At 37.4% G+C, this 25,803-nt stretch overlaps 1 protein-coding gene and 1 pseudogene across 6 annotated transcripts in view; one reads left to right on the forward strand and one right to left on the reverse strand.

Moving 5' to 3' along the window:
* Nucleotides 1-25,803, forward strand: part of NUBPL (NUBP iron-sulfur cluster assembly factor, mitochondrial) — a 240,162-nt gene that overhangs the window by 165,051 nt on the left and 49,308 nt on the right. For 2 of the 6 annotated variants that reach the window (XM_058738764.1, XM_058738766.1), the window contains exons 2-3: nucleotides 7,530-7,623; nucleotides 22,968-23,061. In XM_058738764.1, the coding sequence (XP_058594747.1) occupies nucleotides 7,594-7,623; nucleotides 22,968-23,061 (124 nt within the window). In that variant the 5' untranslated portion in view covers nucleotides 7,530-7,593. Of the gene's footprint in view, nucleotides 1-3,170; nucleotides 4,493-6,533; nucleotides 6,963-7,529; nucleotides 7,624-22,967; nucleotides 23,062-25,803 lie in introns of those variants that run through there. The other 4 variants (XM_058738760.1, XM_058738761.1, XM_058738765.1 and 1 more) reach the window with 3 other exon arrangements.
* LOC131515848 (cell division cycle-associated protein 3-like) lies at nucleotides 3,845-4,994 on the reverse strand (annotated as a pseudogene).

Below are 25,803 nucleotides of genomic sequence, written 5' to 3' on the forward strand. Positions count from 1 at the left end.
TTTTTAATTATCTTCAGTCAGGAGAAAGAAAAAAAAAACAGTAATAAGGATTTTGTTAATATTTATTTAATTTTCTGTCATTACCTGATGAGTTTTTCCCCCTAAATCTACTCTTTATTTAGTGTTTCTCATAAACCAAGGTGCTTAGGCCAAAACTCTGGGACTTATTCTTGATTTTTTTTCTTTCCTTTACCAGGTATATATAACCTATCAGCAAGTCCTCTGGAGTTTATATTCCAAATATATCTTTAATTTGTCTATTTCTCTTCATCTTGTCTACCATCCTAGTATAACCTGTCATCATTTATTTAGAATACTCTTAAGTTGTGTTTCTACTTTCACTCTTGCTTTCTTATATACCACTCTACTCTCCTGATAGTACTCAAAATGATCTTTAACAACTTTGCTTACAAATAACCAGAATGCTAAGCAGCCAGTTTATTATTTAAAAAACTTGAAAATAAAGAGAATCAAGTACTTGTCCTATTTTTCTTACACTATTAAGCACATAGTTGATGAAGGAAGTTTTCCTTTACTAAGGAATTTCAGTTGACAAATAAAGAAAGAATGATACAATTGTAGTGTCAATATTTTATAAGCCCTAATTAAGTAATATAATAGATCTAAGGCAATAATTATTACTGTTAATATATGCATGTAGAGAGAACATATTATATGCCTCCTGATTGGAGTAAATAACGTAAACTATAGAGTAGTTTTGCTAGAAAATTGAAACTGAATCTGGTTAAACTTTCAGATCTAACTACCAGTTAATAGAAAATACAGGAGACAGAGGAACATGTTAAGTGACACTATGAGGATGCCATCAGAAATCTAGAGTGTAGAAAACCCTGTAGAATAAGTAACCCAGTTTTTTTTTTTCCCATCAAGTAAATTGTAAGGAAAAAAAAAGTGAAAGAATCATCATCTATAGATTAAAAGACCAAGAAACTTGGGGCGCCTGGGTGGCGCAGTCGGTTAAGCGTCCGACTTCAGCCAGGTCACGATCTCACGGTCCGTGAGTTCGAGCCCCGCGTCAGGCTCTGGGCTGATGGCTCGGAGCCTGGAGCCTGTTTCCGATTCTGTGTCTCCCTCTCTCTCTGCCCCTCCCCCGTTCATGCTCTGTCTCTCTCTGTCCCAAAAATAAAAAATAAAAAATGTTGAAAAAAAAAAATTAAAAAAAAAAAAAAGACCAAGAAACTTGTTAAAGCAATATCTGGACCTTATTTGGATTTGATTTGAACCAGTGAGCTTTAGAAAAAAATTGATACACAGGGAAATTTGGACACTGCCTAGATAGTTAGTAAATTTAATAAGTTATTATTGAAAATAATGATGTAGGGGCACCTGGGTGGCTCAGTCAGTTAAGCATTTGACTTCAGCTCAGGTCATGATCTTGCAGTTCACGAGTTGGATCCCTGTGTCCAGCTATGTGTTGACAGCTCAGAGCCTGGAGCCTAATTCAGATTCTGTGTCTCCTGCTCTCTCTGCCCCTTCTCTGCTCATGCTCTGTCTCTCTCTCTCTCAAAAACAAATAAAACATTAAAAAAAATAATAAAAATCAGTTAAAAAAGAAAATAATGATGTAATTATAGTAATATTAATAGAAGTTATATTTGTAAGAAGAGTCCTTATCTTTTAGTGACATATATTAATATGTGTATAAATGAAATGATAGATTTCTGAGGGGTAGATGTGGAATGAGTAAAGATACAAATTAAGCAAGACTGGTCATGAAATGATAATTATTGATACTGGTGGATAAATATATGTGGATCCATTTTGCTCCGTTCTCGTCATTCATACACATTGAAACTTCCTATAATTAAATGTAAATCCAAACAAAAGCCTTTGCACTTAGACTATAGTCCAAACTTTTTATCTTAGCAGAGTCTACTCAATCTGACTGTACTTAACCCATATCAAGCGTGTTCACCCTTTCTCACATTACACTTGTTTTTTTCCTTTTCCTCAGTTACCCCAAATTCATTCCTGCCTTGGGGTCCTTGAACTTGTTGTTCTATCAGGAACCTTCTTCCCCTAGATCTACAGTGTCTGTCCTCTGTTGGCATTCAGGTCTCATTTCATTTTTATTATTTTTCAGTTCTATGTTTGTTTGTTTATTTGAGGGAGAGAGCAAGCAGAGGGGAGAAGGTGAGGGAGAGGGAGAGAGTGAATTCCTAAGCAGGCTCCACACCCAGCATGGAGCCCAATGTAGGGCTCGATCTCATGACCCTGAGATCAGGTCTCATTTTAATGTCACTCCAGAACATCTAGCTGTAACAATCATCTCATCTAGTTTTATTTTCCTCAGAGCACTTATCCTGAATTCGTATTTTCTTTTATATTTATTTGTTTATTGATTCTACCCACTAGAGTATAAAGTACATGTGGGTGGTGGGAAGATCTTGACTATCTTGTTCACTTTTAAATTTCCAGCACTTTTCTGACAAATATTTTTGCTAAGGCAAATATGATTGGCATTCAATAAATGTTTTTTGAGTGAACCAATTAAATGTTTATGAAGCTGTTGAACACTAAGAACATTATTAATCTTTTACTTTTAGAATATCAAAATTACATACATTTATTGCCTAGTGAAAGTATTTAAAATTCAGTTGGCATTTTCATTATTAATGTTTTCAAAGGCTCATATGCAACAGAATTAGCTTTGTAGCAAACCTTCAGAAAGATTTTAAAAATTTCACAAAATGTCCAATTTTTCCTTAGCATATATTTAAAAATATTTGTATTTTGGATAATTAATGTCACATTTTTTCTAAGAGCTGTTTTTCATATCTACATAAGTAGAGGTTAAATTTTGTGCTATGTGTTTATATGTGATATGGAAATTTGGCAGACATTTCTCATCTTGTGAATAATAATGAAATACTTACAACTATATCTTCCATCAAGAAGGAAACTTGGAAATACTTTTATAGATAAATGCAGTAGAGGAAATGAGACTGTAAAATTATGAGATATTCTCTTTATTAGAATAGAAAACAATCTATTTGTTAAAAACAAATATATAATATATATACATACATATATAAACAATGTATCTATATCTACGTATCTATATCTATATATTTCCAAGTAAGTATTGTCATTCAGAATAACTGCTAAGAAAGTTGTTCATAATAGTTATTGAATAAAGTGATATGTTTCACTGACAAAATAATTTTTACCCTAATATTTGTTAGAGTTACATATATGTTGCAGACTGGTGGATTCCCTTCTTGTGTCCTTAGGAAGCTTTCCGTCCACAGCACGATATTGACTGCAGAATTGGGCTCATTTGGGCCATGGCTGAGATGGTTCCTCTCGTCATCCTCCATGTGTGGTATATGGGAGTCTCAGATCATGGCCTTTCCACCAGAAACATGCCATCATCTGTTTCTCTTCTTCACCATCTCCTATTAAATGGTACAAACCTGGGACCTTCTTCATATTTGGCTCTTTGCCAAAACATATTTTGTTCTAAGTGGATTTGCCTGTTTGTTCTTTTTCTCATTTCTTCATTTATTTCTGTATTCAATACAGGTTTATTGTGGCTTGTCATGTGGAAAACACTAGCTTTGAGATTGTAAGGAATTATATAGAGATGAACAAAGCATAAAATATTCCAGGGATGTTGCTTTTGGTAGCTTTACTTTTGGAACTTCTCTTTTAGAATTGCCTTTAAAATGAATTTTTGTTACACACATGCCTACATATTTGTCTTAGTTTAGGAAGAGTCAGAGAAACTGAGCCTTTCCTCAGTCTCCCAGGGAAAGAAAGGGTGAGAAACACAGAATGTCACTAGGCCCCTGATGAACCCAGTGATAGAGTCTCACAGGACCTAGTTCCCTACCAAGGGAAGATGCGTATTTTCCTTGTCATGGTCCTGGCCTTGCTCACCTGCTCAGTCTCCAGTTTTTAGAAGTTGTCCAATTCCCACAATGCCCCCTTCCTTTAGTTCTGTAACATTTTCACTTAGGGGAGAAGGCTGCTTACCATCTTGTATCAGGATCCTGAGGGAGTTGTCATCTTGCAGGATGGTGAGGTGAGATCTCTCTAGTATCTTAGCATTTGGTTTCTATCTGTTGTGCTTAGAACCTGAAGACTGGAGAGCCTCAGATACCCCTCAAGAGTATGTTTAACTCCTGGCAGGCCCTAGAGTTTTCTGTGAACTGTCCTGTTTCCTCCTTGGAAAACACCTGCTTGAAAGGGAGCTCAGTCTGGCTTCAAAGTGTCATCTGAGATAAGTGGGTGAGTTGTCTCAGAGGCACATCCAACTCAGATGAAAGTGCCTCTGGGGTCATAACAGGCTCTGGGGGAAGATTTGATTTGTGGGCTTTCATCTCACATATTTCACTCAACTATTTTACCATTGGGCTTATGGGGTCTCCACTGCTCGTCTTCACAGGTATCCATGCAATGCCATGGGTAGGAGAGTGGGGATCAGAGTCCTGGGCCTGAATAGGACCTTCCAGCTGCTCCTCTGTGGGTAGGTTGAACTCTGAGGTTTGCACCTGGATGGCAGTGCACAGGATGCCTGCACTAAGTGACTGAGGATCTGCCATTCTAGCCAGATGCTTGTGCAGTGCAGGCTGCACTGAAGTGGCTGGGATGCTCCTGGCTGAGCCGATCTCAATCAGGAATGGAGTGGGGCAGGGCCCAGCCTGAGTGAGGAGAGGATGCTGGGCTCCAATTCTATCTTTGTGTGCCCAACAACTCCAATTTGTTGGTTGATAATTTCTTTAACCATTCACTTATTAAAGGATATTGCTGTTTGAGACATTTTTTAAAATTTAATTTTAATTTTTTAATTTATTTTTTTAGATTTGATTTTATTTTTCTTTTTGAAAAATACAATTTACTGTCAAAATGGCTAACATACAGTGTGTAAAGTGTGCTCTTGGTTTTTGGGGTAGATTCCTGTGGTTCATCGCTTATATACAACACCCAGTGCTCATCCTAACAAGTGCCCTCCTCAGTGCCCTACCCATTTTCCACTCTCCCCAACCCCTCCATCAACCCTCAGTTTGTTCTCTGTATTTAAGAGTCTCTTATGGTTTGCCTCCCTCCCTCTCTGTTTGTAACTTTTTTTTCCCCCTGATCCCTTCTTCCATGGTCTTCTGTTAAGTTTCTCAAGATCCATGCATGAGTGAAAACATAAGATATCTGTCTTTCTCTGCTTGACTTATTTCACTTAACATAATACCTTCCAGTTCCACCCACATTGCTACAAATGGCCAGATTTCATTCTTTCTCATTGCCAAGTAGTATTCCATCGTATATATAAGCCACATCTTCTTTATCCATTCATCAGTTGGTGGACATTTAGGCTCTTTCTGTAATTTGGCTATTGTTGAAAGTGCTGCTATAAACACTGGGGTACATGTGCCCCTATGAATCAGCACTCCTGTATCTTTGGATAAATTCCTAGCAGTGCTATTGCTGGGTCATAGGGTAGATCTATTTTTAATTTTTTGAGGAACCTCCACACTGTTTTCCAGAGTGGCTGCACCAGTTTGCATTCCCACCAACAGTGTAAGAAGGTTCCCATTTCTCCACATCCTTGCCAGCATCTATAGTCTCCTGATTTGTTCATTTTAGCCACTCTGACTGGCGTGAGGTGGTATCTCAGTGTGGTTTTGACTTGTACTTACCTGATGATGAGTGACATTGAGTATCTTTTCATGTTTCTGTTGGCCATCTGGATGTCTTCTTTAGAAAAGTGTCTATTCATGTCTTCTGCCCATTTCTTCACTGGATTCTTTGTTTTTTGGGTGTGGAGTTTGGTGAGTTCTTTATAGGTTTTGGATACTAGCCCTTTATCCGATATGTCATTTGCAAATATCTTTTCCCATTCCGTCGGCTGACTTAGTTTTGTTGATTGTTTCCTTTGCAGTGCGGAAGCTTTTTATCTTGATGAGGTCCCAATAGTTCATTTTTGCTTCTAATTCCCTTGCCTTTGGAGATGTGTCGAGTAAGAAATTGCTGCGGCTGAGGTCAGAGAGGTTGTCTCCTGCTTTCTCCTCTAGGGTTTTGATGGTTTCCTGTCTCACATTTAGGTCCTTCATCCATTTTGAGTTTATTTTTGTGAATGGTGTAAGAAAGTGGTCTAATTTCATTCTTCTGCATGTTGCCGTCCAGTTTTCCCAGCACCATTTGTTAAAGAGGCTGTCTTTTTTCTATTGGATACTGTTTCCTGCTTTGTCAAAGATTAGTTGGCCATACATTTGTGGGTCCAATTCTGGGGTTCCTATTCTTTAAGATGTTGCAGGACTGGGGCGCCTGGGTGGTTCAGTCAGTGGAGCGTCTGACTTCAGCTCAGGTCATGATCTCACAGCTCGTGGGTTCAAGCCCCATGTTGGGCTCTGTGCTGACAGCTCAGAGCCTGGAGTCTGCTTCTGATTCTGTTTCCCTCTCTTTCTGCCCCTCCCGCACTTGTGCTCTGTCTCTCTCTCTCTCAAAAAATGAATAAATGTTTTAAAAAAATGTGACAAAACCTACGAAATTGGGTATAAATAACTTAGAATAACTTAGAATAATTAGTTCTTGAAAGAGCTAGCCACTTTACTTCTAGCTTCATGAGTAATTGGTCTTTCCTTCAGTTTGATGGCCAGAAGTAAACAAGTCTTTTCCTGTGGCAGTCATGTCTATAGCACTTCCTCATGTGGAACCCAGGGCCTGCAAACCATCCAGAACTGTCAGTATTGATTTTGGGCACTTCATATTTATGTGAGTGATATGTCAGATGACAGAATTTAATGATTTCAGTTGTTTTGAAAAGAAGAGGACAAATTTGGGGTATTGATGGAAGTTTTGTGGGCAGAACTTTGATGCCACAATTATTTGGTAATTTAAATGCAACCAGACCCAGTTTTTACAGACATGTTGATCCTGTGTATAGGAACCTCTGTGGTTCACACTGCTAATGGATGTGGATAGCCCTCCACCAAGGCAAGAATGTAAGTTGGGATTTTGTTTTTATCACAAAACATTTTTGCATTTGAGCATCTGATTTTAGAGCATATGGTTTTTTTGATTTATAGATAAATGCTGCTGAGCTTAGTTTATATATAATGCTTGTCCAAATATCTGTCACAAGCCTAAGATGATGGCTGATTGAAAGAGCCTAGCTAGCTGAGTAATGTTTAACCGGTTATTCTTGAGTTTTCTTCATGAATCAGTTGTGTAGCTCTCCTTCACTAAACCGTGAAATTTATACTCTGAACTTTCATCCAGAAGAGTCTCTGTAAGAAACATCTACGTCTTGGGCGCCTGGGTGGCGCAGTCGGTTGGGCGTCCGACTTCAGCCAGGTCACGATCTCGCGGTCCGTGAGTTTGAGCCCCGCGTCAGGCTCTGGGCTGATGGCTCGGAGCCTGGAGCCTGTTTCCGATTCTGTGTCTCCCTCTCTCTCTGCCCCTCTCCCGTTCATGCTCTGTCTCTCTCTGTCCCAAAAATAAATTAAAAACGTTGAAAAAAAAATTAAAAAAAAAAAAAAGAAACATCTACGTCTCTACTTCTTTTGAAGGTTGATGGAAGAGGAATGGGACAGTGAGGATGGAGTTTACTGTCATTGAAAGGCAGTATATTGTATGGACGGAATATGGGCTGTGGTGCCAGAGGTTAGTAATTCTGGTGGTGGAAGGATGTGAAGGGTCTCTTTTGATTGTCTCTGTGTTTTCCAACAAAATAAGACACTTATTCAGTCCATATATACCTGGCACTGTGGTTGGCCTTAAGGTACAAAAATAAGACTTTTCCTCTGCCCTTAAAAGAGAGATTCACTATTTAATAGTAAAATATTAGTAAGACCTTATTGCTAAGAAATGATTTCTTTCAGTTTTGTTTTGTTTGTGTCCAAGTTTTAGCCTTAGTTTTTCTGTTGTAAAATTTTTTTTGTGATCCCCCAATCCCTGTCTGTTTTTTCATGTGTTGATTGGGGAACTGAGAAAAAGGGAGGAGATAGTGATTGATTGATTGATTGATTGATTGATTGATTGATTTAGGCCAAAGATCTTATGTTGGGATTGTGTATATATTTCTTTACTCTAATTTATTTTATGCTGAGAGAATTTCAGAATTACTGAGAGTGTACTTGATTCACAGAGTTAATTCCTTACATTCGGATGGTCTTGCTTGCTATACCAAAGTAGCTTGGTCAGAACTTTAGCCTTTAGTTTTGTTTGTTCATATATAACTAATTTGCTATTTTATTTTATTTTTTTTAATTTTTTTTCAACGTTTTTTATTTATTTTTGGGACAGAGAGAGACAGAGCATGAACGGGGGAGGGGCAGAGAGAGAGGGAGACACAGAATCGGAAACAGGCTCCAGGCTCCGAGCCATCAGCCCAGAGCCTGACGCGGGGCTCGAACTCACGGACCGCGAGATCGTGACCTGGCTGAAGTCGGACGCTTAACCGACTGCGCCACCCAGGCGCCCCTAATTTGCTATTTTAAATGCAAGAATCAAACATCAGACTATGCCTGTTTTGATGTAATTCTGCAAAAGTACACGTTCATCATATCAAAATTATTTCTTCAACTGGAAGAGAGGAGGATTATCAAATTAAAATGTGACTTAAAAATCATAATGTGATTGGGGCGCCTGGGTGGCTCGGTCGGTTAAGCGTCCGACTTCGGCTCAGGTCATGATCTCACTGTCCATGAGTTCGAGCCCCGCGTCAGGCTCTGTGCTGACAGCTCAGAGCCTGGAGCCTGTTTCGGATTCTGTGTCTCCCTCTCTCTCTGCCCCTCCCCTGTTCATGCTCTGTCTCTCTCTGTCTCAAAAATAAATAAAACAACGGGGCGCCTGGGTGGCGCAGTCGGTTGAGCGTCCGACTTCAGCCAGGTCACGATCTCGCGGTCCGTGAGTTCGAGCCCCGCGTCAGGCTCTGGGCTGATGGCTCGGAGCCTGGAGCCTGTTTCCGATTCTGTGTCTCCCTCTCTCTCTGCCCCTCCCCCGTTCATGCTCTGTCTCTCTCTGTCCCAAAAATAAATTAAAAAAATAAATAAATAAATAAATAAGTAAATAAAACGTTAAAAAAATTAAAAAAAAAAAATCATAATGTGATTAACATTAATCTGATCGGTACCAAAAATTTTTAGGGGCACTTGGGTGACTCAGTCAGTTCCACGTCCAACTTCAGCTCAAGTCATGATCTCATGGTTCATGGATTCGAGCCCCGTGTCAGGCTCTGTGCTGACAGCTGAGAGCCTAGAGTCTGCTAAGGATTCTGTGTCTCCATTTCTCTCTGCCCCTCTTCCACTCATGCTCTTTCTCTCTCTGTCTCAAAAATAAATAAACATTAAAAAAATGCAAAAAAAATTTTTTTAAACTGATAGCCATGAAATATGGAATAAAAATAACTTATCTGGACATTGGTACTGAAACTAAGGCTGTGAAAATATGTTCCAAATGGTCTGTGTATATCATTATTATTTTATTTGAGAAACCATAGCTTACTAAGTAGCTGGTTTCTATACAGAATACAAGTTTGTGTTGAGTCTTACCATGAGCCAATTATTTTTCTTCTCTTTCATGACATGGCTTATACTTTCTACTCTGGCCTGTATTTTGTTCTGTATGTGCCACTGGTGGCAGGGATATATCAGGGAAAATTAGATTACAAGTCCTATTGATTTATAAATTTTTGGCATAATTTTTGTTTGAGAAGGTTATGATGATACTTACCTAAGTAATACTAGTTTTCTCATTGTATAGATAGCAAAGTGAGGTCTAGAAAGGTAACTTTCATCCAGATCATAGGTGATGTACTCAGTTTCATGAGGGCAGGAACTTGAGATATCTTGCTCACTGCTGTTTTCTCAGTGTCTAGAACAGTGGTCGGCACATGTAAATGTTGCTCTTAATTTCTCAGGGTTAAACTTTGTACTGATTATTCTCTGTACCTACTTAGGTGTATTCTGACTGTAAGAATGTATATTAATGTATAATCTATAATATTAAGATAAATATGAGCACACCAGATACCTATATATTCAGGGAAGAACAACTTCTAGATACATTGCCACGTTCACTTGCTCATAAGGGTGTAAGATTATTGTGAACAAGCCTAGATATAATGACCAGTGTGCTTAAGTGAGAATGAAGGAACAGCTGCTCATTTAATGGTCTTTTAATGAGATGCATAAAATTCAGTCCATTTTCCTATTTCATTACAATTTAGTGATCTCAGGTTTCTTAGATGTCTTTTGGGTACTTCTGAAGTAATTATGTAGTTTAGGAAGTTGGAAATTGCTGAAGTTGATGAGGTGGGAATTAGATTGTTTTATGTGTTTATTTTCCCCCCATCCTCAATCCTGCTTCCAATCTATTATCTGTATCATATCCATTTGTATTCTCATAGATGTATTCCTTAATCTTTTTCAATATCCTTTGTGTTAAAAGTAGTTATAACTAAAACCTGCTGCATTATTTAGTTCCCCTTAGGAAGTCACTTATATTGTTTTCTTTTTAGCTTTGTAGATATCAGGTCTACTTAAGCGGAACAAGGTACAGGTCACTAAAATGTAGAAATTTAATTAATATATTCAAACAACAGATATGGCTTCTTCACTCCTTGGCCCTTATTTTTAGTGATTTATGTATTTTTAAATTGTATTTTGACTGAATATTTTCATGCTTAGTTTTACTCGTGAGAAATTTCCCTTTAATTTGCAAAAAGCCATTTAAATCTGCTTATGTCATCTAGGCATATGGAGAAGATATTTTTAAGTTACTTGTTTCGATCATTTTGGAATGTGGTGACCTCACAAATGGGCAAATATTTTCTTAGCATTTGGTTAGAAGAATAAACATTGTATGCTCATTGAGAGAAATTTAAATTTTGACTTACATGATATGACAAGCTTCTGTTTAAAGTGATTTTTTTTTCAGTGTTAATACAATTGCTTAATTGTCTAGTGGCTTTTTTTTTTTTTTAAATCCATGATTTCATTTCCTCTTTGGATAAAAACCTCTGTAAAGCAGACAAAGGTTTTTATTATCCCTATTTTGCAGATTAAGTTTTGGGCAAGTCATTTGATTTCTGAGTTTCATTCAGTTTCTTTATCTGTAAAATAAGAACATTGGTCAAGATAATCTCTGAGGTCCCTTCAAGCTCTAAAATTCTCTGTTTATACCATTGTAAAATACCAATATAAAAAAAATTATACATTGTAAAATGTAAAACATAAAAAATGTTTATACCATTTTTACATGCCAATGTAAAAAATCATTCATATTTTTTTTTTTTCTCTATGTATTTTTTATTTTTTTGTTTTTGTTTTTGTTTTTGTTTTTGTTTTTTTTTTATATTTATGTATTTATTTATTTATTTTTTAATATATGAAATTTACTGTCAAATTGGTTTCCATACAACACCCAGTGCTCATCCCAAAAGGTGCCCTCCTCAATACCCATCACCCACCCTGCCCTCCCTCCCACCCCCCATCAACCCTAAGTGAAATAAGCCATACAGAGAAAGACAGATACCATATGGTTTCACTCTTATGTGGATCCTGAGAAACGTAACAGAAACCCATGGGGGAGGGGAAGGGAAAAAAAAAAAAAAAAGAGGTTAGAGTGGGAGAGAGCCAAAGCATAAGAGACTGTTAAAATCATTCATATTTTTAAAAGGGGGAGGTCTTATAAATATCAATTCCCATAGCAACTAAAGACATACCAGAAAAGAAAGCACATCTGAAGTTATGTAGTATGAGCAATACAGTAAGTCCAAAGTAAACCAATCTCACCTGTAGCAAAAGAAAAAAATAGGAAAGATTCTTTTAAAAAAATTTTTAGTATAGTTGACATGCGATGTTACATTACTTTCAGGTGTACAACATAGTGATTCAACAAGTTTATATGTTATTCTGTGTTCACCACAAATGTAGCTACCATCTGTCCCCAATGCATCACTATTATGTATCATTGACTATATTCTTTGTGCTGTGCCTTTTATTTTCACGACTTATTTCAGTGAAATAAGTAATTGGAAGCCTGTATCTCCCACTCCGCTCCACCTCTTTTGCACAACAGTCCATCTTCCTCCCCTCTGGCAACCATTTATTCTTTGTGTTTATAGGTCTGTTTCTGTTTTTTGTTTGATTACTCGTTTATTATTTATTTATTTATTTATTTATTTATTTATTTATTTATTGGATTCCACATCTGAGTGAAACCATTTGGTATTAGTAATGCTTAGTCTGACTTTTTTCTTTTTTTTTTTTTAATTTTTTTTTTAACGTTTTATTTATTTTTTGAGACAGGGAGAGACAGAGCATGAACGGGGGAGGGTCAGAGAGAGGGAGACACAGAATCTGAAACAGGCTCCAGGCTCCGAGCTGTCAGCACAGAGCCTGACGCGGGGCTGAACTCACGGACTGTGAGATCATGACCTGAGCCGAAGTCGGCCACTTAACCGACTGAGCCACCCAGGCGCCCCTAGTAGTCTGACTTTTTTCACTTAGTATAATACTTTCTAGGTCCATCCATGTTTTCTCAAATGGCACGATATCATTTTTTTTCCTGGCTGCATAATACTGCATCCCATACCACATCTTCTTTATCTGTTTGTCTATCAGTGGACAGGAAAGATTCTTTTTTAAAAAAATATTTTTGGGGTGCCTGGCTGGCTCAGTGGGTTGAGCGACCGACTTCGGCTCAGGTCATGATCTCACGGTTTGTGAGTTTGAGCCCTGCATCGGGCTCTGTGCTCACAGCTCAAAAGCCTGGAGCCTGCTTCTGATTCTGTGTCTTCCTCTCTTTCTGCCCCTCCCCCACTCATGCTCTTTGTCTAAGAAATAAATAATTATTTATTTTTGAGAGGGAGAGACAGAGTGTGCGTGGGGCAGGGGCAGAGAGAGGGAGACACACAATCTGAAGCAGCCTCCAGGCTCTGAGGTGTCAGCACGGAGCCCGATGCAGGACTCAAACCCATGAACCCTGAGATCATGACCTGAGCCCAAGTCTGACACTTCACTGATTGAACTGTCCAGGCACCGCAACAGGAAAGATTCTTAAGTGATAATTTTCTTCCATTCTTTTATTGATCCAAAATTTGTATTTGAGTGTGTGGTAAGCATCAGAATGATTTGAGCTTTTCTTTTTTAAGTTTGTTTTTTATGTTTTTATTTTTGAATGTTTATTTATTTTTGAGAAGTAGAGAGAGCACCCACACAAGGGCAAGCGGGGGAATGGCAGAGAGAGAGACAAATCCCAAGCAGTCTCTATGCATTAAGCACAGAACCCAACGTGGAGCTCAAACTCATGAACCGTGAGATGGTGACGCAAGCTGAAATCAAGACTCAGACGCTTAACCGACAGAGCCACCCAGGCACCCCATGATTTGAGCTTTTTTTGTTGTTGTTGGCAGAGTATATATATCCTTGGCATGAGTGTTTACAGAGAGACATTTTTTATTAGTTGGAAAGTTAGATTAGACCTCACAACCTTTAAAGGTTTGTGATTGAATCCCCTCCCATTTCTTACCTCAGTGGCAATCCCTTCAACAACTTTTCAGGATTGCATTTATTTTATAAATTATGACATTTTATATAGATATAACACATTAATTTCTAGTTGAGCTAGGATGAAGTATTTTAGGATGGTAGAGTAGATTGTACTTCAATATAAATTTAAATATGAGTATGAGTTCTTTGAATAATTCAGCTAACTTTTCCAAAGGAAATATGATCACTCTATAAAATTTGTTCAGTATACCAGGCAGCTTTTAGATTTTTTTGTTTTTGTGTAGAATACTCCCTTTTTGGGGAAAAAAGAGCTTATTTTGTTATTTTGGTGCTTTTTAACAAAATAGCTTTTACTCACTTTTTCCTATAAAATATCAGTTTTCACTTCCATAGTTGGAAGTGATGATTGTATCCCAAGCACTTCATTTTACAGTTGAGAAAACTGAGGTCCAGTGAGATTAATTCTCTGACCCATGGTTATTTAGCCAATTAGTGACAAAAGTGATTGGAAGTTAGATATGCCAGTTTCCCAAACCAAAACCCTTCTATTTGATGAGTAGGTATCTGGATTTTTGTCTGTATTCTGTTAGATTCATTGTCTAGTTTTTGGCCAAACTCCCCCTTTCCAGTGCTGTCTCTCTCCTCTCCCCCTCTCTCTCTGTCTCTGTCTCTCTCTGTCTCTGTCTCTCTCTCTCTATCTCTCTCTCTCTCTATATATATATAGAGAGAGAGAGAGAGAGTAATTAATTTTTGATTTAGAATTTAAAATCCAAAAGCTGCATTATAATAGCTCACACTTAAAATATAATGGCATATGGAGCTACAGTTTCTCACAGTTGGTTTCCTACTTGATATGATTTAGATCTTTAAATTTTTAGAATAAAATCTGAGCCAGTTTCAAAAATATTATGTTCAAAAGCTGTAGGTATTTTAAAAAATCTTTAAAGTATTCATTTTCTGTTCTTAGTCTTTATAAAAGGTTATTTACTTTGATTTAAACAATTATTTCACATAATTCTTTTGTATAAATGGTAGAATTATGATTATTCATTTAAAACAAAACCAGAATTAAATGGTAAATTATTGAAAGCTAAAACATTCTTTAACAGCACAAAGTCAGGAAATTTGCAGTTAACATTTCCATGGTTATTAGAACCCTTGCTCTATGATATAAAAGACTCTTAAAGGATCATATAAGGAAGGAATACTAACTATACATACCATAAAAAAATTCTCAAAAGTAGAAGAAACATTATAATTAACCAGAAAATGAAAAAAAAATAAAGCGAATGAATTCTTCTATTTCTTATATTATCTGAGTAAATAATTTTCTCTGGGTCTATAAACTCTTTTATGTGTCTATTTTATTTTACAATGAAAATGTAATATAGTAAAGCTCATATGTTTGCTAGCAAAACTCTTCAGGGGCTTGAAGAATAGTGATGCTGTGCTGCATTCTGTGGGAGACTGGGAACATGACTTGAGTCCCACAGACCAGGATTTATATCACTGCCTCACCACTCACCAGCAGTCTGACCTTGGACAATTTGCTTAACTTCTCCAGTCCTCAGTATTCTTATCTATAAAATAGAGGTCATAATGCCTGTTTTACAATGTTAGGTATTCAGATATGTTAAAAGTATTTAGTGCCTAACTTACAATAGGCTCTCCCTAACAATTCTTTTCCTTCTGCTCTCCTTTACCTGTTACCTGCAGACCCGCTCTCTGCCTCTTCCTTCACAGTTCAATTCTACCTGATGGACCTAAGTCTCAAAAGTAGGACTTCAGATGGCAGGTAACTAGAACTAAATAAACATGACTGAGACAGGTCTTTACACCATTCCTGGCTAGAGCACTGGGTAGACTAGTCTCCTGGAGCAAGTGCTTCTCAAGTTCTATAATGTCCTTAAGAACATCAGAACCCGTGGAAAATGTGTATGGATTCTCTCAGTGAGGCTCAGTGTAGCTTCTGTGGCAGCTTGGACTTTGACTTCTCCCCAGTACAGTATTTTTTTCTAGGGATATTCTTTTAAATAATATTTATAGTTTTATAGTTTTCCATATTAAACACAGTACTACCTGTCTAAATATATTTTATAAACTGTCCCGAATTAGGTTAATAAAAGGATTTGTTACTCCTACTTAAAAAAAAAGAAATTCTGAAACTTCAGCCTTTGAGTATATAAAAAGAGTTGTAAATGTTTTTAGTAATTTTTTAAAAATGAAGATATCTTGATTCTCAGTCAGGTTTATAATATTTCAGGGTTTTTGGTAGCAGTCCTGTCCTTTACTAACATATGCTCCTAGATTATGAACATCTGTATATATAAGCAGTTGGCCTAAAGCAGTACTCTAGAGAATTTAGAGAGATGTTCCCATAACTCACTAAAATGCTGTTACTTTGGTGGTTGTGTCATTATTTTCATGTTGTGAGGTTTTACTGTTTCAGCTGTCGCATGCGTTTACATGGGATCATCTGCGGGCTGGCCTAGGAATTGGATAACCTTTTAAGTATTATTTCAGAAGCTAGATATAGAGTTACCAAAGGTTGACCCATATATCAACTTTTAGAGAAGAAGTCTTCTGTGAATTGATGCTGTCTCCAGGTTGGCATGGCCAGTCTGCCCTATAGCTCTGCTGGAACAACTGAGGAAATGGGAGGTGATGATAAAGGGAAAGCAAATGAGTAAAGTTTGTCTTCTTTTCGCTCTCAAAGCATTACTGCTATCACTTGGGTTGGTAGTGCTTTTGGAGGGATTTATTCAAGTATACTCCCCCCACACCTCTTACAATAGAAAGAAACATGTTTGAAAATGAATTAGAGAACTTTGTCATCTGACAGAAATGAAAATATTAGGGAAAATATATCATTGTAGCTTGAATGATTTGTTCTCATTTTATAACTGGGTGAACTCTCATCAAAACAATCTTCAAGAATAAGCTTATTATATTTTATTTATATTATATTTTGTTGTATCATTTATTTCTATTTATTCATCAGAGATGAATAAAGAAGGGTCTCTTTTTTAAGGAACTTATACTGAAGTTGGGGGGGATAGTTACGTACAAAAAAATTCATACTCTAGGATTTTTAGAACTTGAAGACCCATTAAAAACCTGAAAGTTAGTTGAATCAAAAATCCTAAGAGCTTGGGCCTAACAAATTTGTCTCTGGGCCTGAGACATGGTTAGCTGCATCTTGTATCCTAGTAGTGGCATGGTTTCATGTCGGCTTCCAAGCAAAGCCCAAGTACTTTTCTGTTTGCTACATTAGGACTATGCCTAACTAGAGTTGGAGAACCAGGAAATCAGGGACAGATGGCAGAACTTAGCCATAGGAAAGAAGTTGCAACAGATAGAAGGCCAGAATTAGACACAGGGACACTACCTTGAGATCTAGTATTTATGAGTCAAGTAGGCATAAGAGTCAAAACCAACTCTTCAGTCAGTAACCAAGCACAGACTAGAAGGAAAGAGGTAGTGTCCGGCCCAGCTCAAGTTCCTCTAAGGATTGGCCTTACTGCTTATGGAACAAGCACCATATAAATGGGCTGCCTGGACACAGCCCACTTTTAAATTATTCAGTCTAGATTTTGTTCCATTTCCCTGTTTTATGATTTCTCTGTTCGTTCTTTAGTTACACCTTTTTCTTGCCCTTAGAAGTTTAATTCTTCTTGACTTCCACTTTGCCTCCAGCAGGCTTATAGCTTTGCCTCCCTTTCTTGGCAGTGATTTTCCTCCCTGTTCCCACAAGGCCCAAGGTCTACCCCTGCTGCTGTTTTTTTATCAGGATCATATTGGCCTTGCTAGAAGACCTAAGATTTCAGGGACACTTTCCCTTTGCTTTGGAGCAGCATATGTTGACCCTATAATGCTTACATGTGGCCTGTCTAGTGATGGTGAGGGAAACTGCCACCCTCGAGACTGACTGTGGTAAACTGCTTGAGCTATCTGAGAAGCCCAAAATGGAATGCAACTATGGGCCCTTTCTTTTCAGACTTACAGCTCAGCCTGTCTGCACTTGTGGTCCCAGTGTTCCCTAGGGCCTGGGAATCAGTAAGCCTGATTGCTACTGCTTTGGTCGGCTTCTGGAGGAAAGTGGGCCATGTTCTTTTCCTGTTCATAGCACCACCCTCTTCATAACTAATGCCCTGAAAAAGATAAATTACTTTATCTGCCCATACAGAAGATACACTTTTATCTCCTCAGAAAAGAGGGGATTGCCCTTATTTCAGTTTTGAATTACTTTCAGATTATTGGGCATAATTTTGAACATAAAATAGAAACTATTGTTTGGAGAAGCCATATCAGCTTAAAATTACCCCAATCGGTGTTAGTTGGGGATAGTTTCCTTTCCTAAGGTTGCCCATAAAAAAAGAAATAAAAGTAACACAGATTTAGTAATTATTCCTGGTGGCATAACTTTCAAGTGTTGGATATCTTAACAAACAAAGTGAAAGAACAATACGAGAAAGGCAATAACTTAAGTGGTGACGTTATAGCGATTACAAATACATATATATGTATAGGACAGATGAGAAAGCAATGTTCTAATGTTATTTAAATGGCTTTGAACAAAAGCTCAGTGACTACATTATATTTGGATACCAAAATTCTGTATCTCAAACACTTTAGAGGGAAATAAAAGTTATATGAAACATCTTTCACAGAGCCTCTCTCGGCAGACTCAGGTCTGAAGTCTTACCTCTGATCTGCATCTCATCCCATCCTTCCGGCTACTGGCATTGTTTTTGGTCCTCCCATTATGCTGTTTATGTCCTCCTTCGAAATTAATGCACATGTTTGACTCTCAAACCACCTTGCTGAATTCTCTGTTGTAGTGCTGCCTCTTTATCCACAGGGCATCTCTGAACTACCTTGGTAATTCTACTTCTAGACTGATTTAGTCTTTCCTGATGAGATCCCTTTATTTTGGAGTCTGAGAGGGTTTTGCCAAAGGTGAGGTTACCATGAGGCTAATGAAGTTTAAACTCTGGATTCCATGCTTGAGATGCTGAGAGCTGTAGAATGTTCCAGGTGGAGGAGGAAGCAGGTTGCATTTGGGAAGCATTTCTGTGTAAGCATTTATGTTATTCAAGAGATCTTAGAGAAAGGAAGTTGAATATCTAAAGCTTCAGCATTTTAGGGTGATTTCTTTTCACATTCTAAATAAATTTTGACTTTTTGTACCTAAATTTGCCTTCATAATTTTGTATTCTTATTCTTAGAAAGGATCACCCAAATTGTATATGCTGCAGGCCACACAAAATCCCATTAGGATCTGCCACTGATTTTTACTAAATGAGGTACCTGGATGTTTTGCTAGTACTTACCACCTACATTTAGTAACATGCAATTTATAAGAGTAAACAAACACTAATTAGAATCTAGAGAATCCCCACATCACTCTAAAATCAGTGCTTTGGTGACTCTTTTACAAGAGAACTGGAACTTGTTGGTAGCCAGTATATTTCAGTGTTTGTATTAGTGAATGCTGTAAAAATGGAACTCAGACAACTGAGTTCAGTTCAGTTCAAGTCAGCCAGCCATTGTGGGATGCCTGCTGTGTGTGATCAAGGTACTGGACCAGAATCATTTTTTAGTTTAAATGCAATTTAAGATTCATTTAAAATTGTCTTAGCAGTGAAGTATTTTTAGTTCCTTGGAACCCTCGTAGCAGTTCTCTTTAAAGAAATAAGAAATTGGGGCCAATGTGATAAATATGCTTAAATGCCAGGAAACAATAATGATAAATTGTTGGCACCAATCATTTGATGTTTTCTGAAACAAAGAGACTTGTCATTCTGCCAGTGCTAGGGGTTTCAGTGAAGAGGATATACAGTGGAAAGTATCCTTTATCTTTTCTGTAGATAGTTTCATAGATGAAGCCCATAGGTAAGTTTGGGATAACTATTTTTCAAACCAAGGAACCTTAAATTGAAAATGAATTGTTATGCTCATCATTTCATCATTCTTTTTAAAATGGGTCATTTGATCAGTATCAAATACTTTGAGAAGTATCATAAAATTCCTGAGAGACAAGATAATATATAATATCAGGTACTGATAAATGTTTTTGAAGACAAAGTCAGAGAAGGAGATTGATGGTTAGGGGTGGGGGTGCTGTTTTAGAAATGCTGTACTGATTTCTAGCTATTGCTTGAATTTGCCAAGCATATCCCCATTGATTAGAACCTTTTCTGCACTTGCTGTTGCTTCTGCCTGGAATGTTTTGTTTCCTTCAGATGACTGCTTCAGTTATTTTCTGACTTCACTCAGTTTATTTTTTTTATTATTTAAAAAAAATTTTTTTTTAACGTTTATTTATTTTTGAGACAGAGAGAGACAGAGCATGAACAGGGGACAGGCAGAGAGAGAGGGAGACACAGAATCTGAAACAGGCTCCAGGCTCTGAGCGGTCAGCACAGAGCCCGACGCGGGGCTCGAACACACAGACCGTGAGATCATGACCTGAGCCGAAGTTGGACGCTTCACCGACCAAGCCACCCAGGCGCCCCTGACTTCACTCAGTTTAAAGTAGTGCCATTCACCATTCTGTTCTTTTTCCCTGCTCTACAAGTATACTTTACCATTTGCTTGGGAACCAAAGAGATTAAAATAAATTCTTTGATAAATCCTTGGCTATCTGAACTCTTACTGTTTGCTTTCTGAAACTCAGGAATTGAAGAGATTTTTATTTTATTTTATTAAAAAAAATTTTTTTTAAGTAGGCTTCATGCCCAGCACAGAGCCCATTGTGGGGCTTGAACTCACAACCGTTAGATTGAGAGTCAGATACTTAACCAACTGAGCCACCCAGGCACCCCTTGAAGAGATTTTTTAAAACAATCTCTTGTTTGATCTAGATATCTTAATTAGGAACCAAATAATTTCGTATAGTAAGAGATACTTATTTTCTTTATAGCACTTTTACCCACTGATTTGTCTTTGTATGTGTTTGTCTGCCTGACTTCCTCACTAAACTGTTAGTTCCACAGTGACTGGGAATGGCTGGGACTTTATTTTGTCCACTACTGCATCCCTATCACCTGGAACAGTGCCTGGCACCTAATCAATTCTCAATAAATATGTGTTGAATATATGTGTTGATACATGAATGAATCTATTTGACCCTGTGTCATCTAAATCTTAATTTAAAAATTTTTTTTTAACGTTTATTTATTTTTGAGACAGAGAGAGACAGAGCATGAACAGGGGAGGGTCAGAGAGAGGGAGACACAGAATCTGAAACAGGTTCCAGGCTCTGAGCTGTCAGCACAGAGCCCGACACAGGGCTCGAACCCATGGACTGCAAGATCATGACCTGAGCTGAAGTCGGCCGCTCAACCGACTGAGCCACCCAGGCGCCCCTAAATCTTAATTTTAAAAAATATAGGCTTATATTTGAAAAAGGCTTATTTCATATTATTAAGTTTTAAGAAGCAAGGTACGGGATTATATACACAGTATGATTGTCATTTAGGTTTTAAAAATCTCAAGTCTTTTCATGTGTTCATTCATTCATTCCTTGAAAGAAAACTCACTAATCATCTGCTGAGTGTCTAGTCTGTGTGTTAGGTATTCTAACTCAGCTACAGTTTCATGATACCAATCATGAAACACTAGTAAATAAATGTTACCCTTCCCCTTACTCATTCTTTCTAGCTATGTTGATCTTCTTTCACTTGCTCACACTAACCTATAACCTCTTTCCTTTGCACAGGTTATTTCATTATGTGCTTAATATCTGTCTCCTATATTATAAATTCTTTCAGCCTAGAAACCATGGTACCATTTAATCGTCAACACCTAGCTCAATGCCTAATATGTAGTAGGGACTGAAACCTTCTATGGCTGAAGGAGTGAATGAATGAATGAATGGATGTTTAGGAGACATACATAGTAGGAACACCATGTCTAATGAAAGTTAGGGGAAGTGAATTTCAAGTTGGGGTCTGAAGAATGAGGATGAATTAGCAAGTGAAGAAGGCTAGGTAGAGTGTTCTGGAGCTTAAGCTCAGACTTCATCCTCAAAGTAGTAGAAGGATTTTATTTAAAAAAACCCAAAACATTTACTTATTTATTTTGAGAGAGAGAGAGAGAGAGAGAGAGAGAGAGCACATGTGCGCATGTGTACACATGCGAGTGGGGAGGGGCAGAGAGAAAGAAAGAATTCCAAGCAGGCTCCACACTCAGCCCAGGAACCAATGCGGGGCTCAATCTCATGACCACAAGATCATGACCTGAGCCGATCTCAAGATGCTTAACCAACTGAGCCACCCACACACCCTGAAATAGAAGAATTTTAAACAAAAAGTGGCACTAACCGATTTGCATTTTATATGGACCATTTTTCAGTGGTGTAGGAACAGACTGGATGGACAATGTCAAAGCAGAGACACTGGTTGGGACGGTTTAGTGAAAGATGATTGTTGTCTCCATTGGGTTCTCGGAAAGGGGTTAAGAGAAAAGTAAATACACTTGAGAGGTTTTTAAAAGGCAGAATAAGTGACTAGTGCCAGTGAGGGAAAGGGAAAAGTTAAGTATGATTCCATGCTTCCACCTTAGGCAAATGGGAAGATCATACTGTGGACTTAGAGGGAGAAGCCATCTAAGGTGAAAAGAGCCTATGGAATCCTTAAGGCCTATATAAATGGAGGCTGAGCCTTAAGGACTTGGTAATATAGCTGAATTTTCTAGGTATAGATACTTAGAAAGATGCCTGGAAAGAAATAATCAAAATGTTAATAGTATTGGAAGTCTAGTTCTGTTTCTAAATTTTTCTTTTAAGTTTTGGTTATCATTATTAGTGTGTTTTATGAAGGAATAGTAAACTTTAAAAAATTATATTAGGATCTGTCATAGGAAATGCTGTACCTAAAAACCCAAGGTTACAAAACTAAGGCCTTCCTAGGTAAAATATTGGCTTTTCCCAATGAAAATAAATTATTGGTCCTGAATAGAAGTCTACTGTGGAATGGGTTCATCTTTAGTGTATGTGTGTATGTGTTGGGGGCAGGGGGCAAGAGAGAAGGGGTCATTTGGAAATTTTACTGTATCATTAGTAGAGGGCCTGCTAGACCCAGGAACTCATCTCTTATTTATTCATTGTTTAAAAATGTTTATTTATTTTTGAGAACGAGAGAGAGAGAGAGAGAGAGAGAGCACATAAGAAGGGGAGGGGCAGAGAGAGAGGTTAGACACAGAATCCTTAGCAGGCTCCAGGCTCTGAGCTGTCAGTGCAGAGCTGGATGCAGGGCTCTAACTCACGAACTGTGAGATCATGACCTGAGCCAAAGTCCACCTAATGGAATGAGCCACCCCTTACTTATTCATTTATCCTTAGCCTTCAGCATAGTCCCTTACACTTAGTAATGGCTTAAGTGAAAACTGTTGTTTTAGATTTGTTGTTAATATGTTTATTTTTGTTTACATCACTAATTCACTGCAGTTGTTATATAATGATGTTATTTGTGTCATCTTGGTTTTTAGGTAGATTGGGGTCATCTGGACTATTTAGTTGTTGACATGCCACCCGGAACTGGAGATGTGCAGTTATCAGTCTCACAGAATATTCCCATTTCAGGTAATCTTAAACTTTAATTTGTGCTGTCTTTGGTATTTTGCTATTGCCATACAGAGAAACAGACTCCATGACAGGCAAACATTTTTATGTCTCAAAAACAATCATTTATAAATTCGTCTTTAGAGATCAGATTCATAAATTCAGTTTTTCAAAATATTAGCAGAATCAATGTATTTACAAAAACATGGTGGTGTTACAAATCTGTGTTATAGAAACAATAACAAATATTGTTTAGGTAGAACATTGCTGTTTGCTTCACAGCTGTCATGCAGTGACAGCATAGTGCCTGATACGTAGTGGACACTCAGTAAATATTCATTGAATAAATACTGAATACAAGTGAACATTAGGAAAATTTGGCTTTTTGGTAAATACGAGTATGGGAAAGTTTTATATTCAGTTAATTATTTGATGTTAAAGTCAAGAGAGCAATAAACATACTAGCTTACATCAACTACACAATATTTCATTCTGGTAATAGATATCTTTTCTATGATATGGAATTTAAATATCAGTTGTAAGCTTTTATGTTGAATCTGTTTCTAAGGATTTTCCTAAATTCCAGTGGAGAAATAATTGTAAATTTCTCTTATTTATAAGCACTTTGGGAAAGTAATGGAATTTTAAAATGTCATTACAAATCAGCTATCTATTGGCAATAAATAACCAAGAAATACTACTGATGCTTAATCATCAAAAGTTTTAGAAGCTAGATTTTTTTATAAGATATACTCATTAGTCAGAAATATCAATATAGCATCATTAAGATGAATTTTTTTAAGGCTGCCCCAAAGGGCAATAAAATGAATATTTTTGATATTTAAATTTATATGTAACTTTATTGGAGTCTGAGATTTCTTCTTTAGTGAGGCAAGCTAGAAAGTAAGAGATGGGAGTAAAGTGAGGTCATAGAGGAAAGTAGTTGAGTGTGCCTTCTTCAGAATCAGCATACTAGATAGTCTGCTTTTTCTTTTTTTAAGTAGTTTTGGGAATTTTATATTTCTAAATCTTAAGAATGCTCGCTAAATATTTATTGAATAAAATGTGCTTCCTGGCACCTTGAAATTCCTGTTGCAGGCTCCCAAAATGCTTACATCATTCACGTGGATAATATATCGATACACTTGGGCAAAATTATCATGTGTTCCCTGAACTGGGACTTGGTACCTTGAAAAAGTTTAATTTACTTCACACAGATAAACTGATAGCCCTAAGAAATTTACTTTTGTTTACTCAGATAACAGCCTCTCTCTTTGGACAGGATTTATGATTATATCACTCTTAGAATTTATGCTTATGGGGCGCCTGGGTGGCGCAGTCGGTTAAGCGTCCGACTTCAGCCAGGTCACGATCTCGCGGTCTGTGAGTTCGAGCCCCGCGTCAGGCTCTGGGCTGATGGCTTGGAGCCTGGAGCCTGTTTCCGATTCTGTGTCTCCCTCTCTCTCTGCCCCTCCCCCGTTCATGCTCTGTCTCTCTCTGTCCCAAAAATAAAAAAAAAAAAAATTAAAAAAAAAAAAAAAAAGAATGTATGCTTATATTCTAAAACCAACAGTGTGTAGATTAAGGTTAAGATTCCCTTCTTTGAAGATTTCTTTCTTATATGCTAAAATTTAACCAGTAATATTTCTTTATTCACTTCCTTTGATGAAGAGTCTGCCCTATAATAAGTAGGTCATTAATATCATATGATAATAAAAAGTAGTATTTTTTTGTTGTGGTGGTGGTAAAACATAATAGTTCAGTAGTATTGAGTATATTCATATTGTTGTGCAACCATCACCACCATCCAACTACTGAACTTTCTCATCTTCTCAAACTGAAACTCTGTATCTGTTAAATAATAGCTATTAATTCCCTCCGCTCCCTAGACCCTAGTAGCCACCATTCTTTCAGAAACAGTATTCTTTATATTAAGATGAGGGAATGAGGAAAATATATTTTTAAAGATAGATAAATATTGATATATCTAATATTGGCTTTATACTTTGTTAATAAAATTTTAAATCAACAAATATTTATCCATATAAAGGTAGATTCTAAGCCCTGTGGAGGATCCACAGACTATTAAATCACAAGCATTTTCCAGAGCATAGTTCTGTACCTTTTTTGATACTCAGACCTTTGAGATTTGATTAATATGTGGGCTTTCTGCAGGAAGATGTATTTGTACCTACAGAAACCCTATTTTAATGTGTCATTTTAGGAGGCTTACAGTTCTCAGGTTAGAAGCCCCAGCTCTAGGAGACAGAGCAAGGGGAAGGGCAGGGGGAACAAGTGTCTACTCTGAAAAGAACTACAATGCAGAGTGTAAAAAGTGCTATATGAAAAATCTGAACTCTGTGCTGTGGGGGATCAAAGGACAAAGAGATCATGGATTTGAAGGGAATTGTAAAACTTAATGGAGATGAGATTTTTTAAAATGTTTATTTATTTATTTTATGAGAGAGAGAGAGAGAGTGCAGGGATGGGGCAGAGAAAGAGGGAGAGAGAGAGAATCCCAAGCACGCTCCACACTCACTGCGGAACCTCACACAGGGCACAAACTCAAAACTGTGAGATCATGACCTGAGCAGAATTCAAGAGTTGGATGCTTAATGGACTGAGCCACCCAGGCATCCCTGGAGATACGCATTAAAGAATAAATACAATACATTGTAGAGCATTCAAGATAGCACCGTACCTTATTTGCTTTGCTTTTTCTTGGCCTAAGGGGAAGAAGTCAGAAAATGAAACTTCGGGTGT

The sequence above is a fragment of the Neofelis nebulosa genome, chromosome 7 (assembly GCF_028018385.1).
Source record: "Neofelis nebulosa isolate mNeoNeb1 chromosome 7, mNeoNeb1.pri, whole genome shotgun sequence".
NCBI classification, from domain to species: domain Eukaryota; kingdom Metazoa; phylum Chordata; class Mammalia; order Carnivora; family Felidae; genus Neofelis; species Neofelis nebulosa.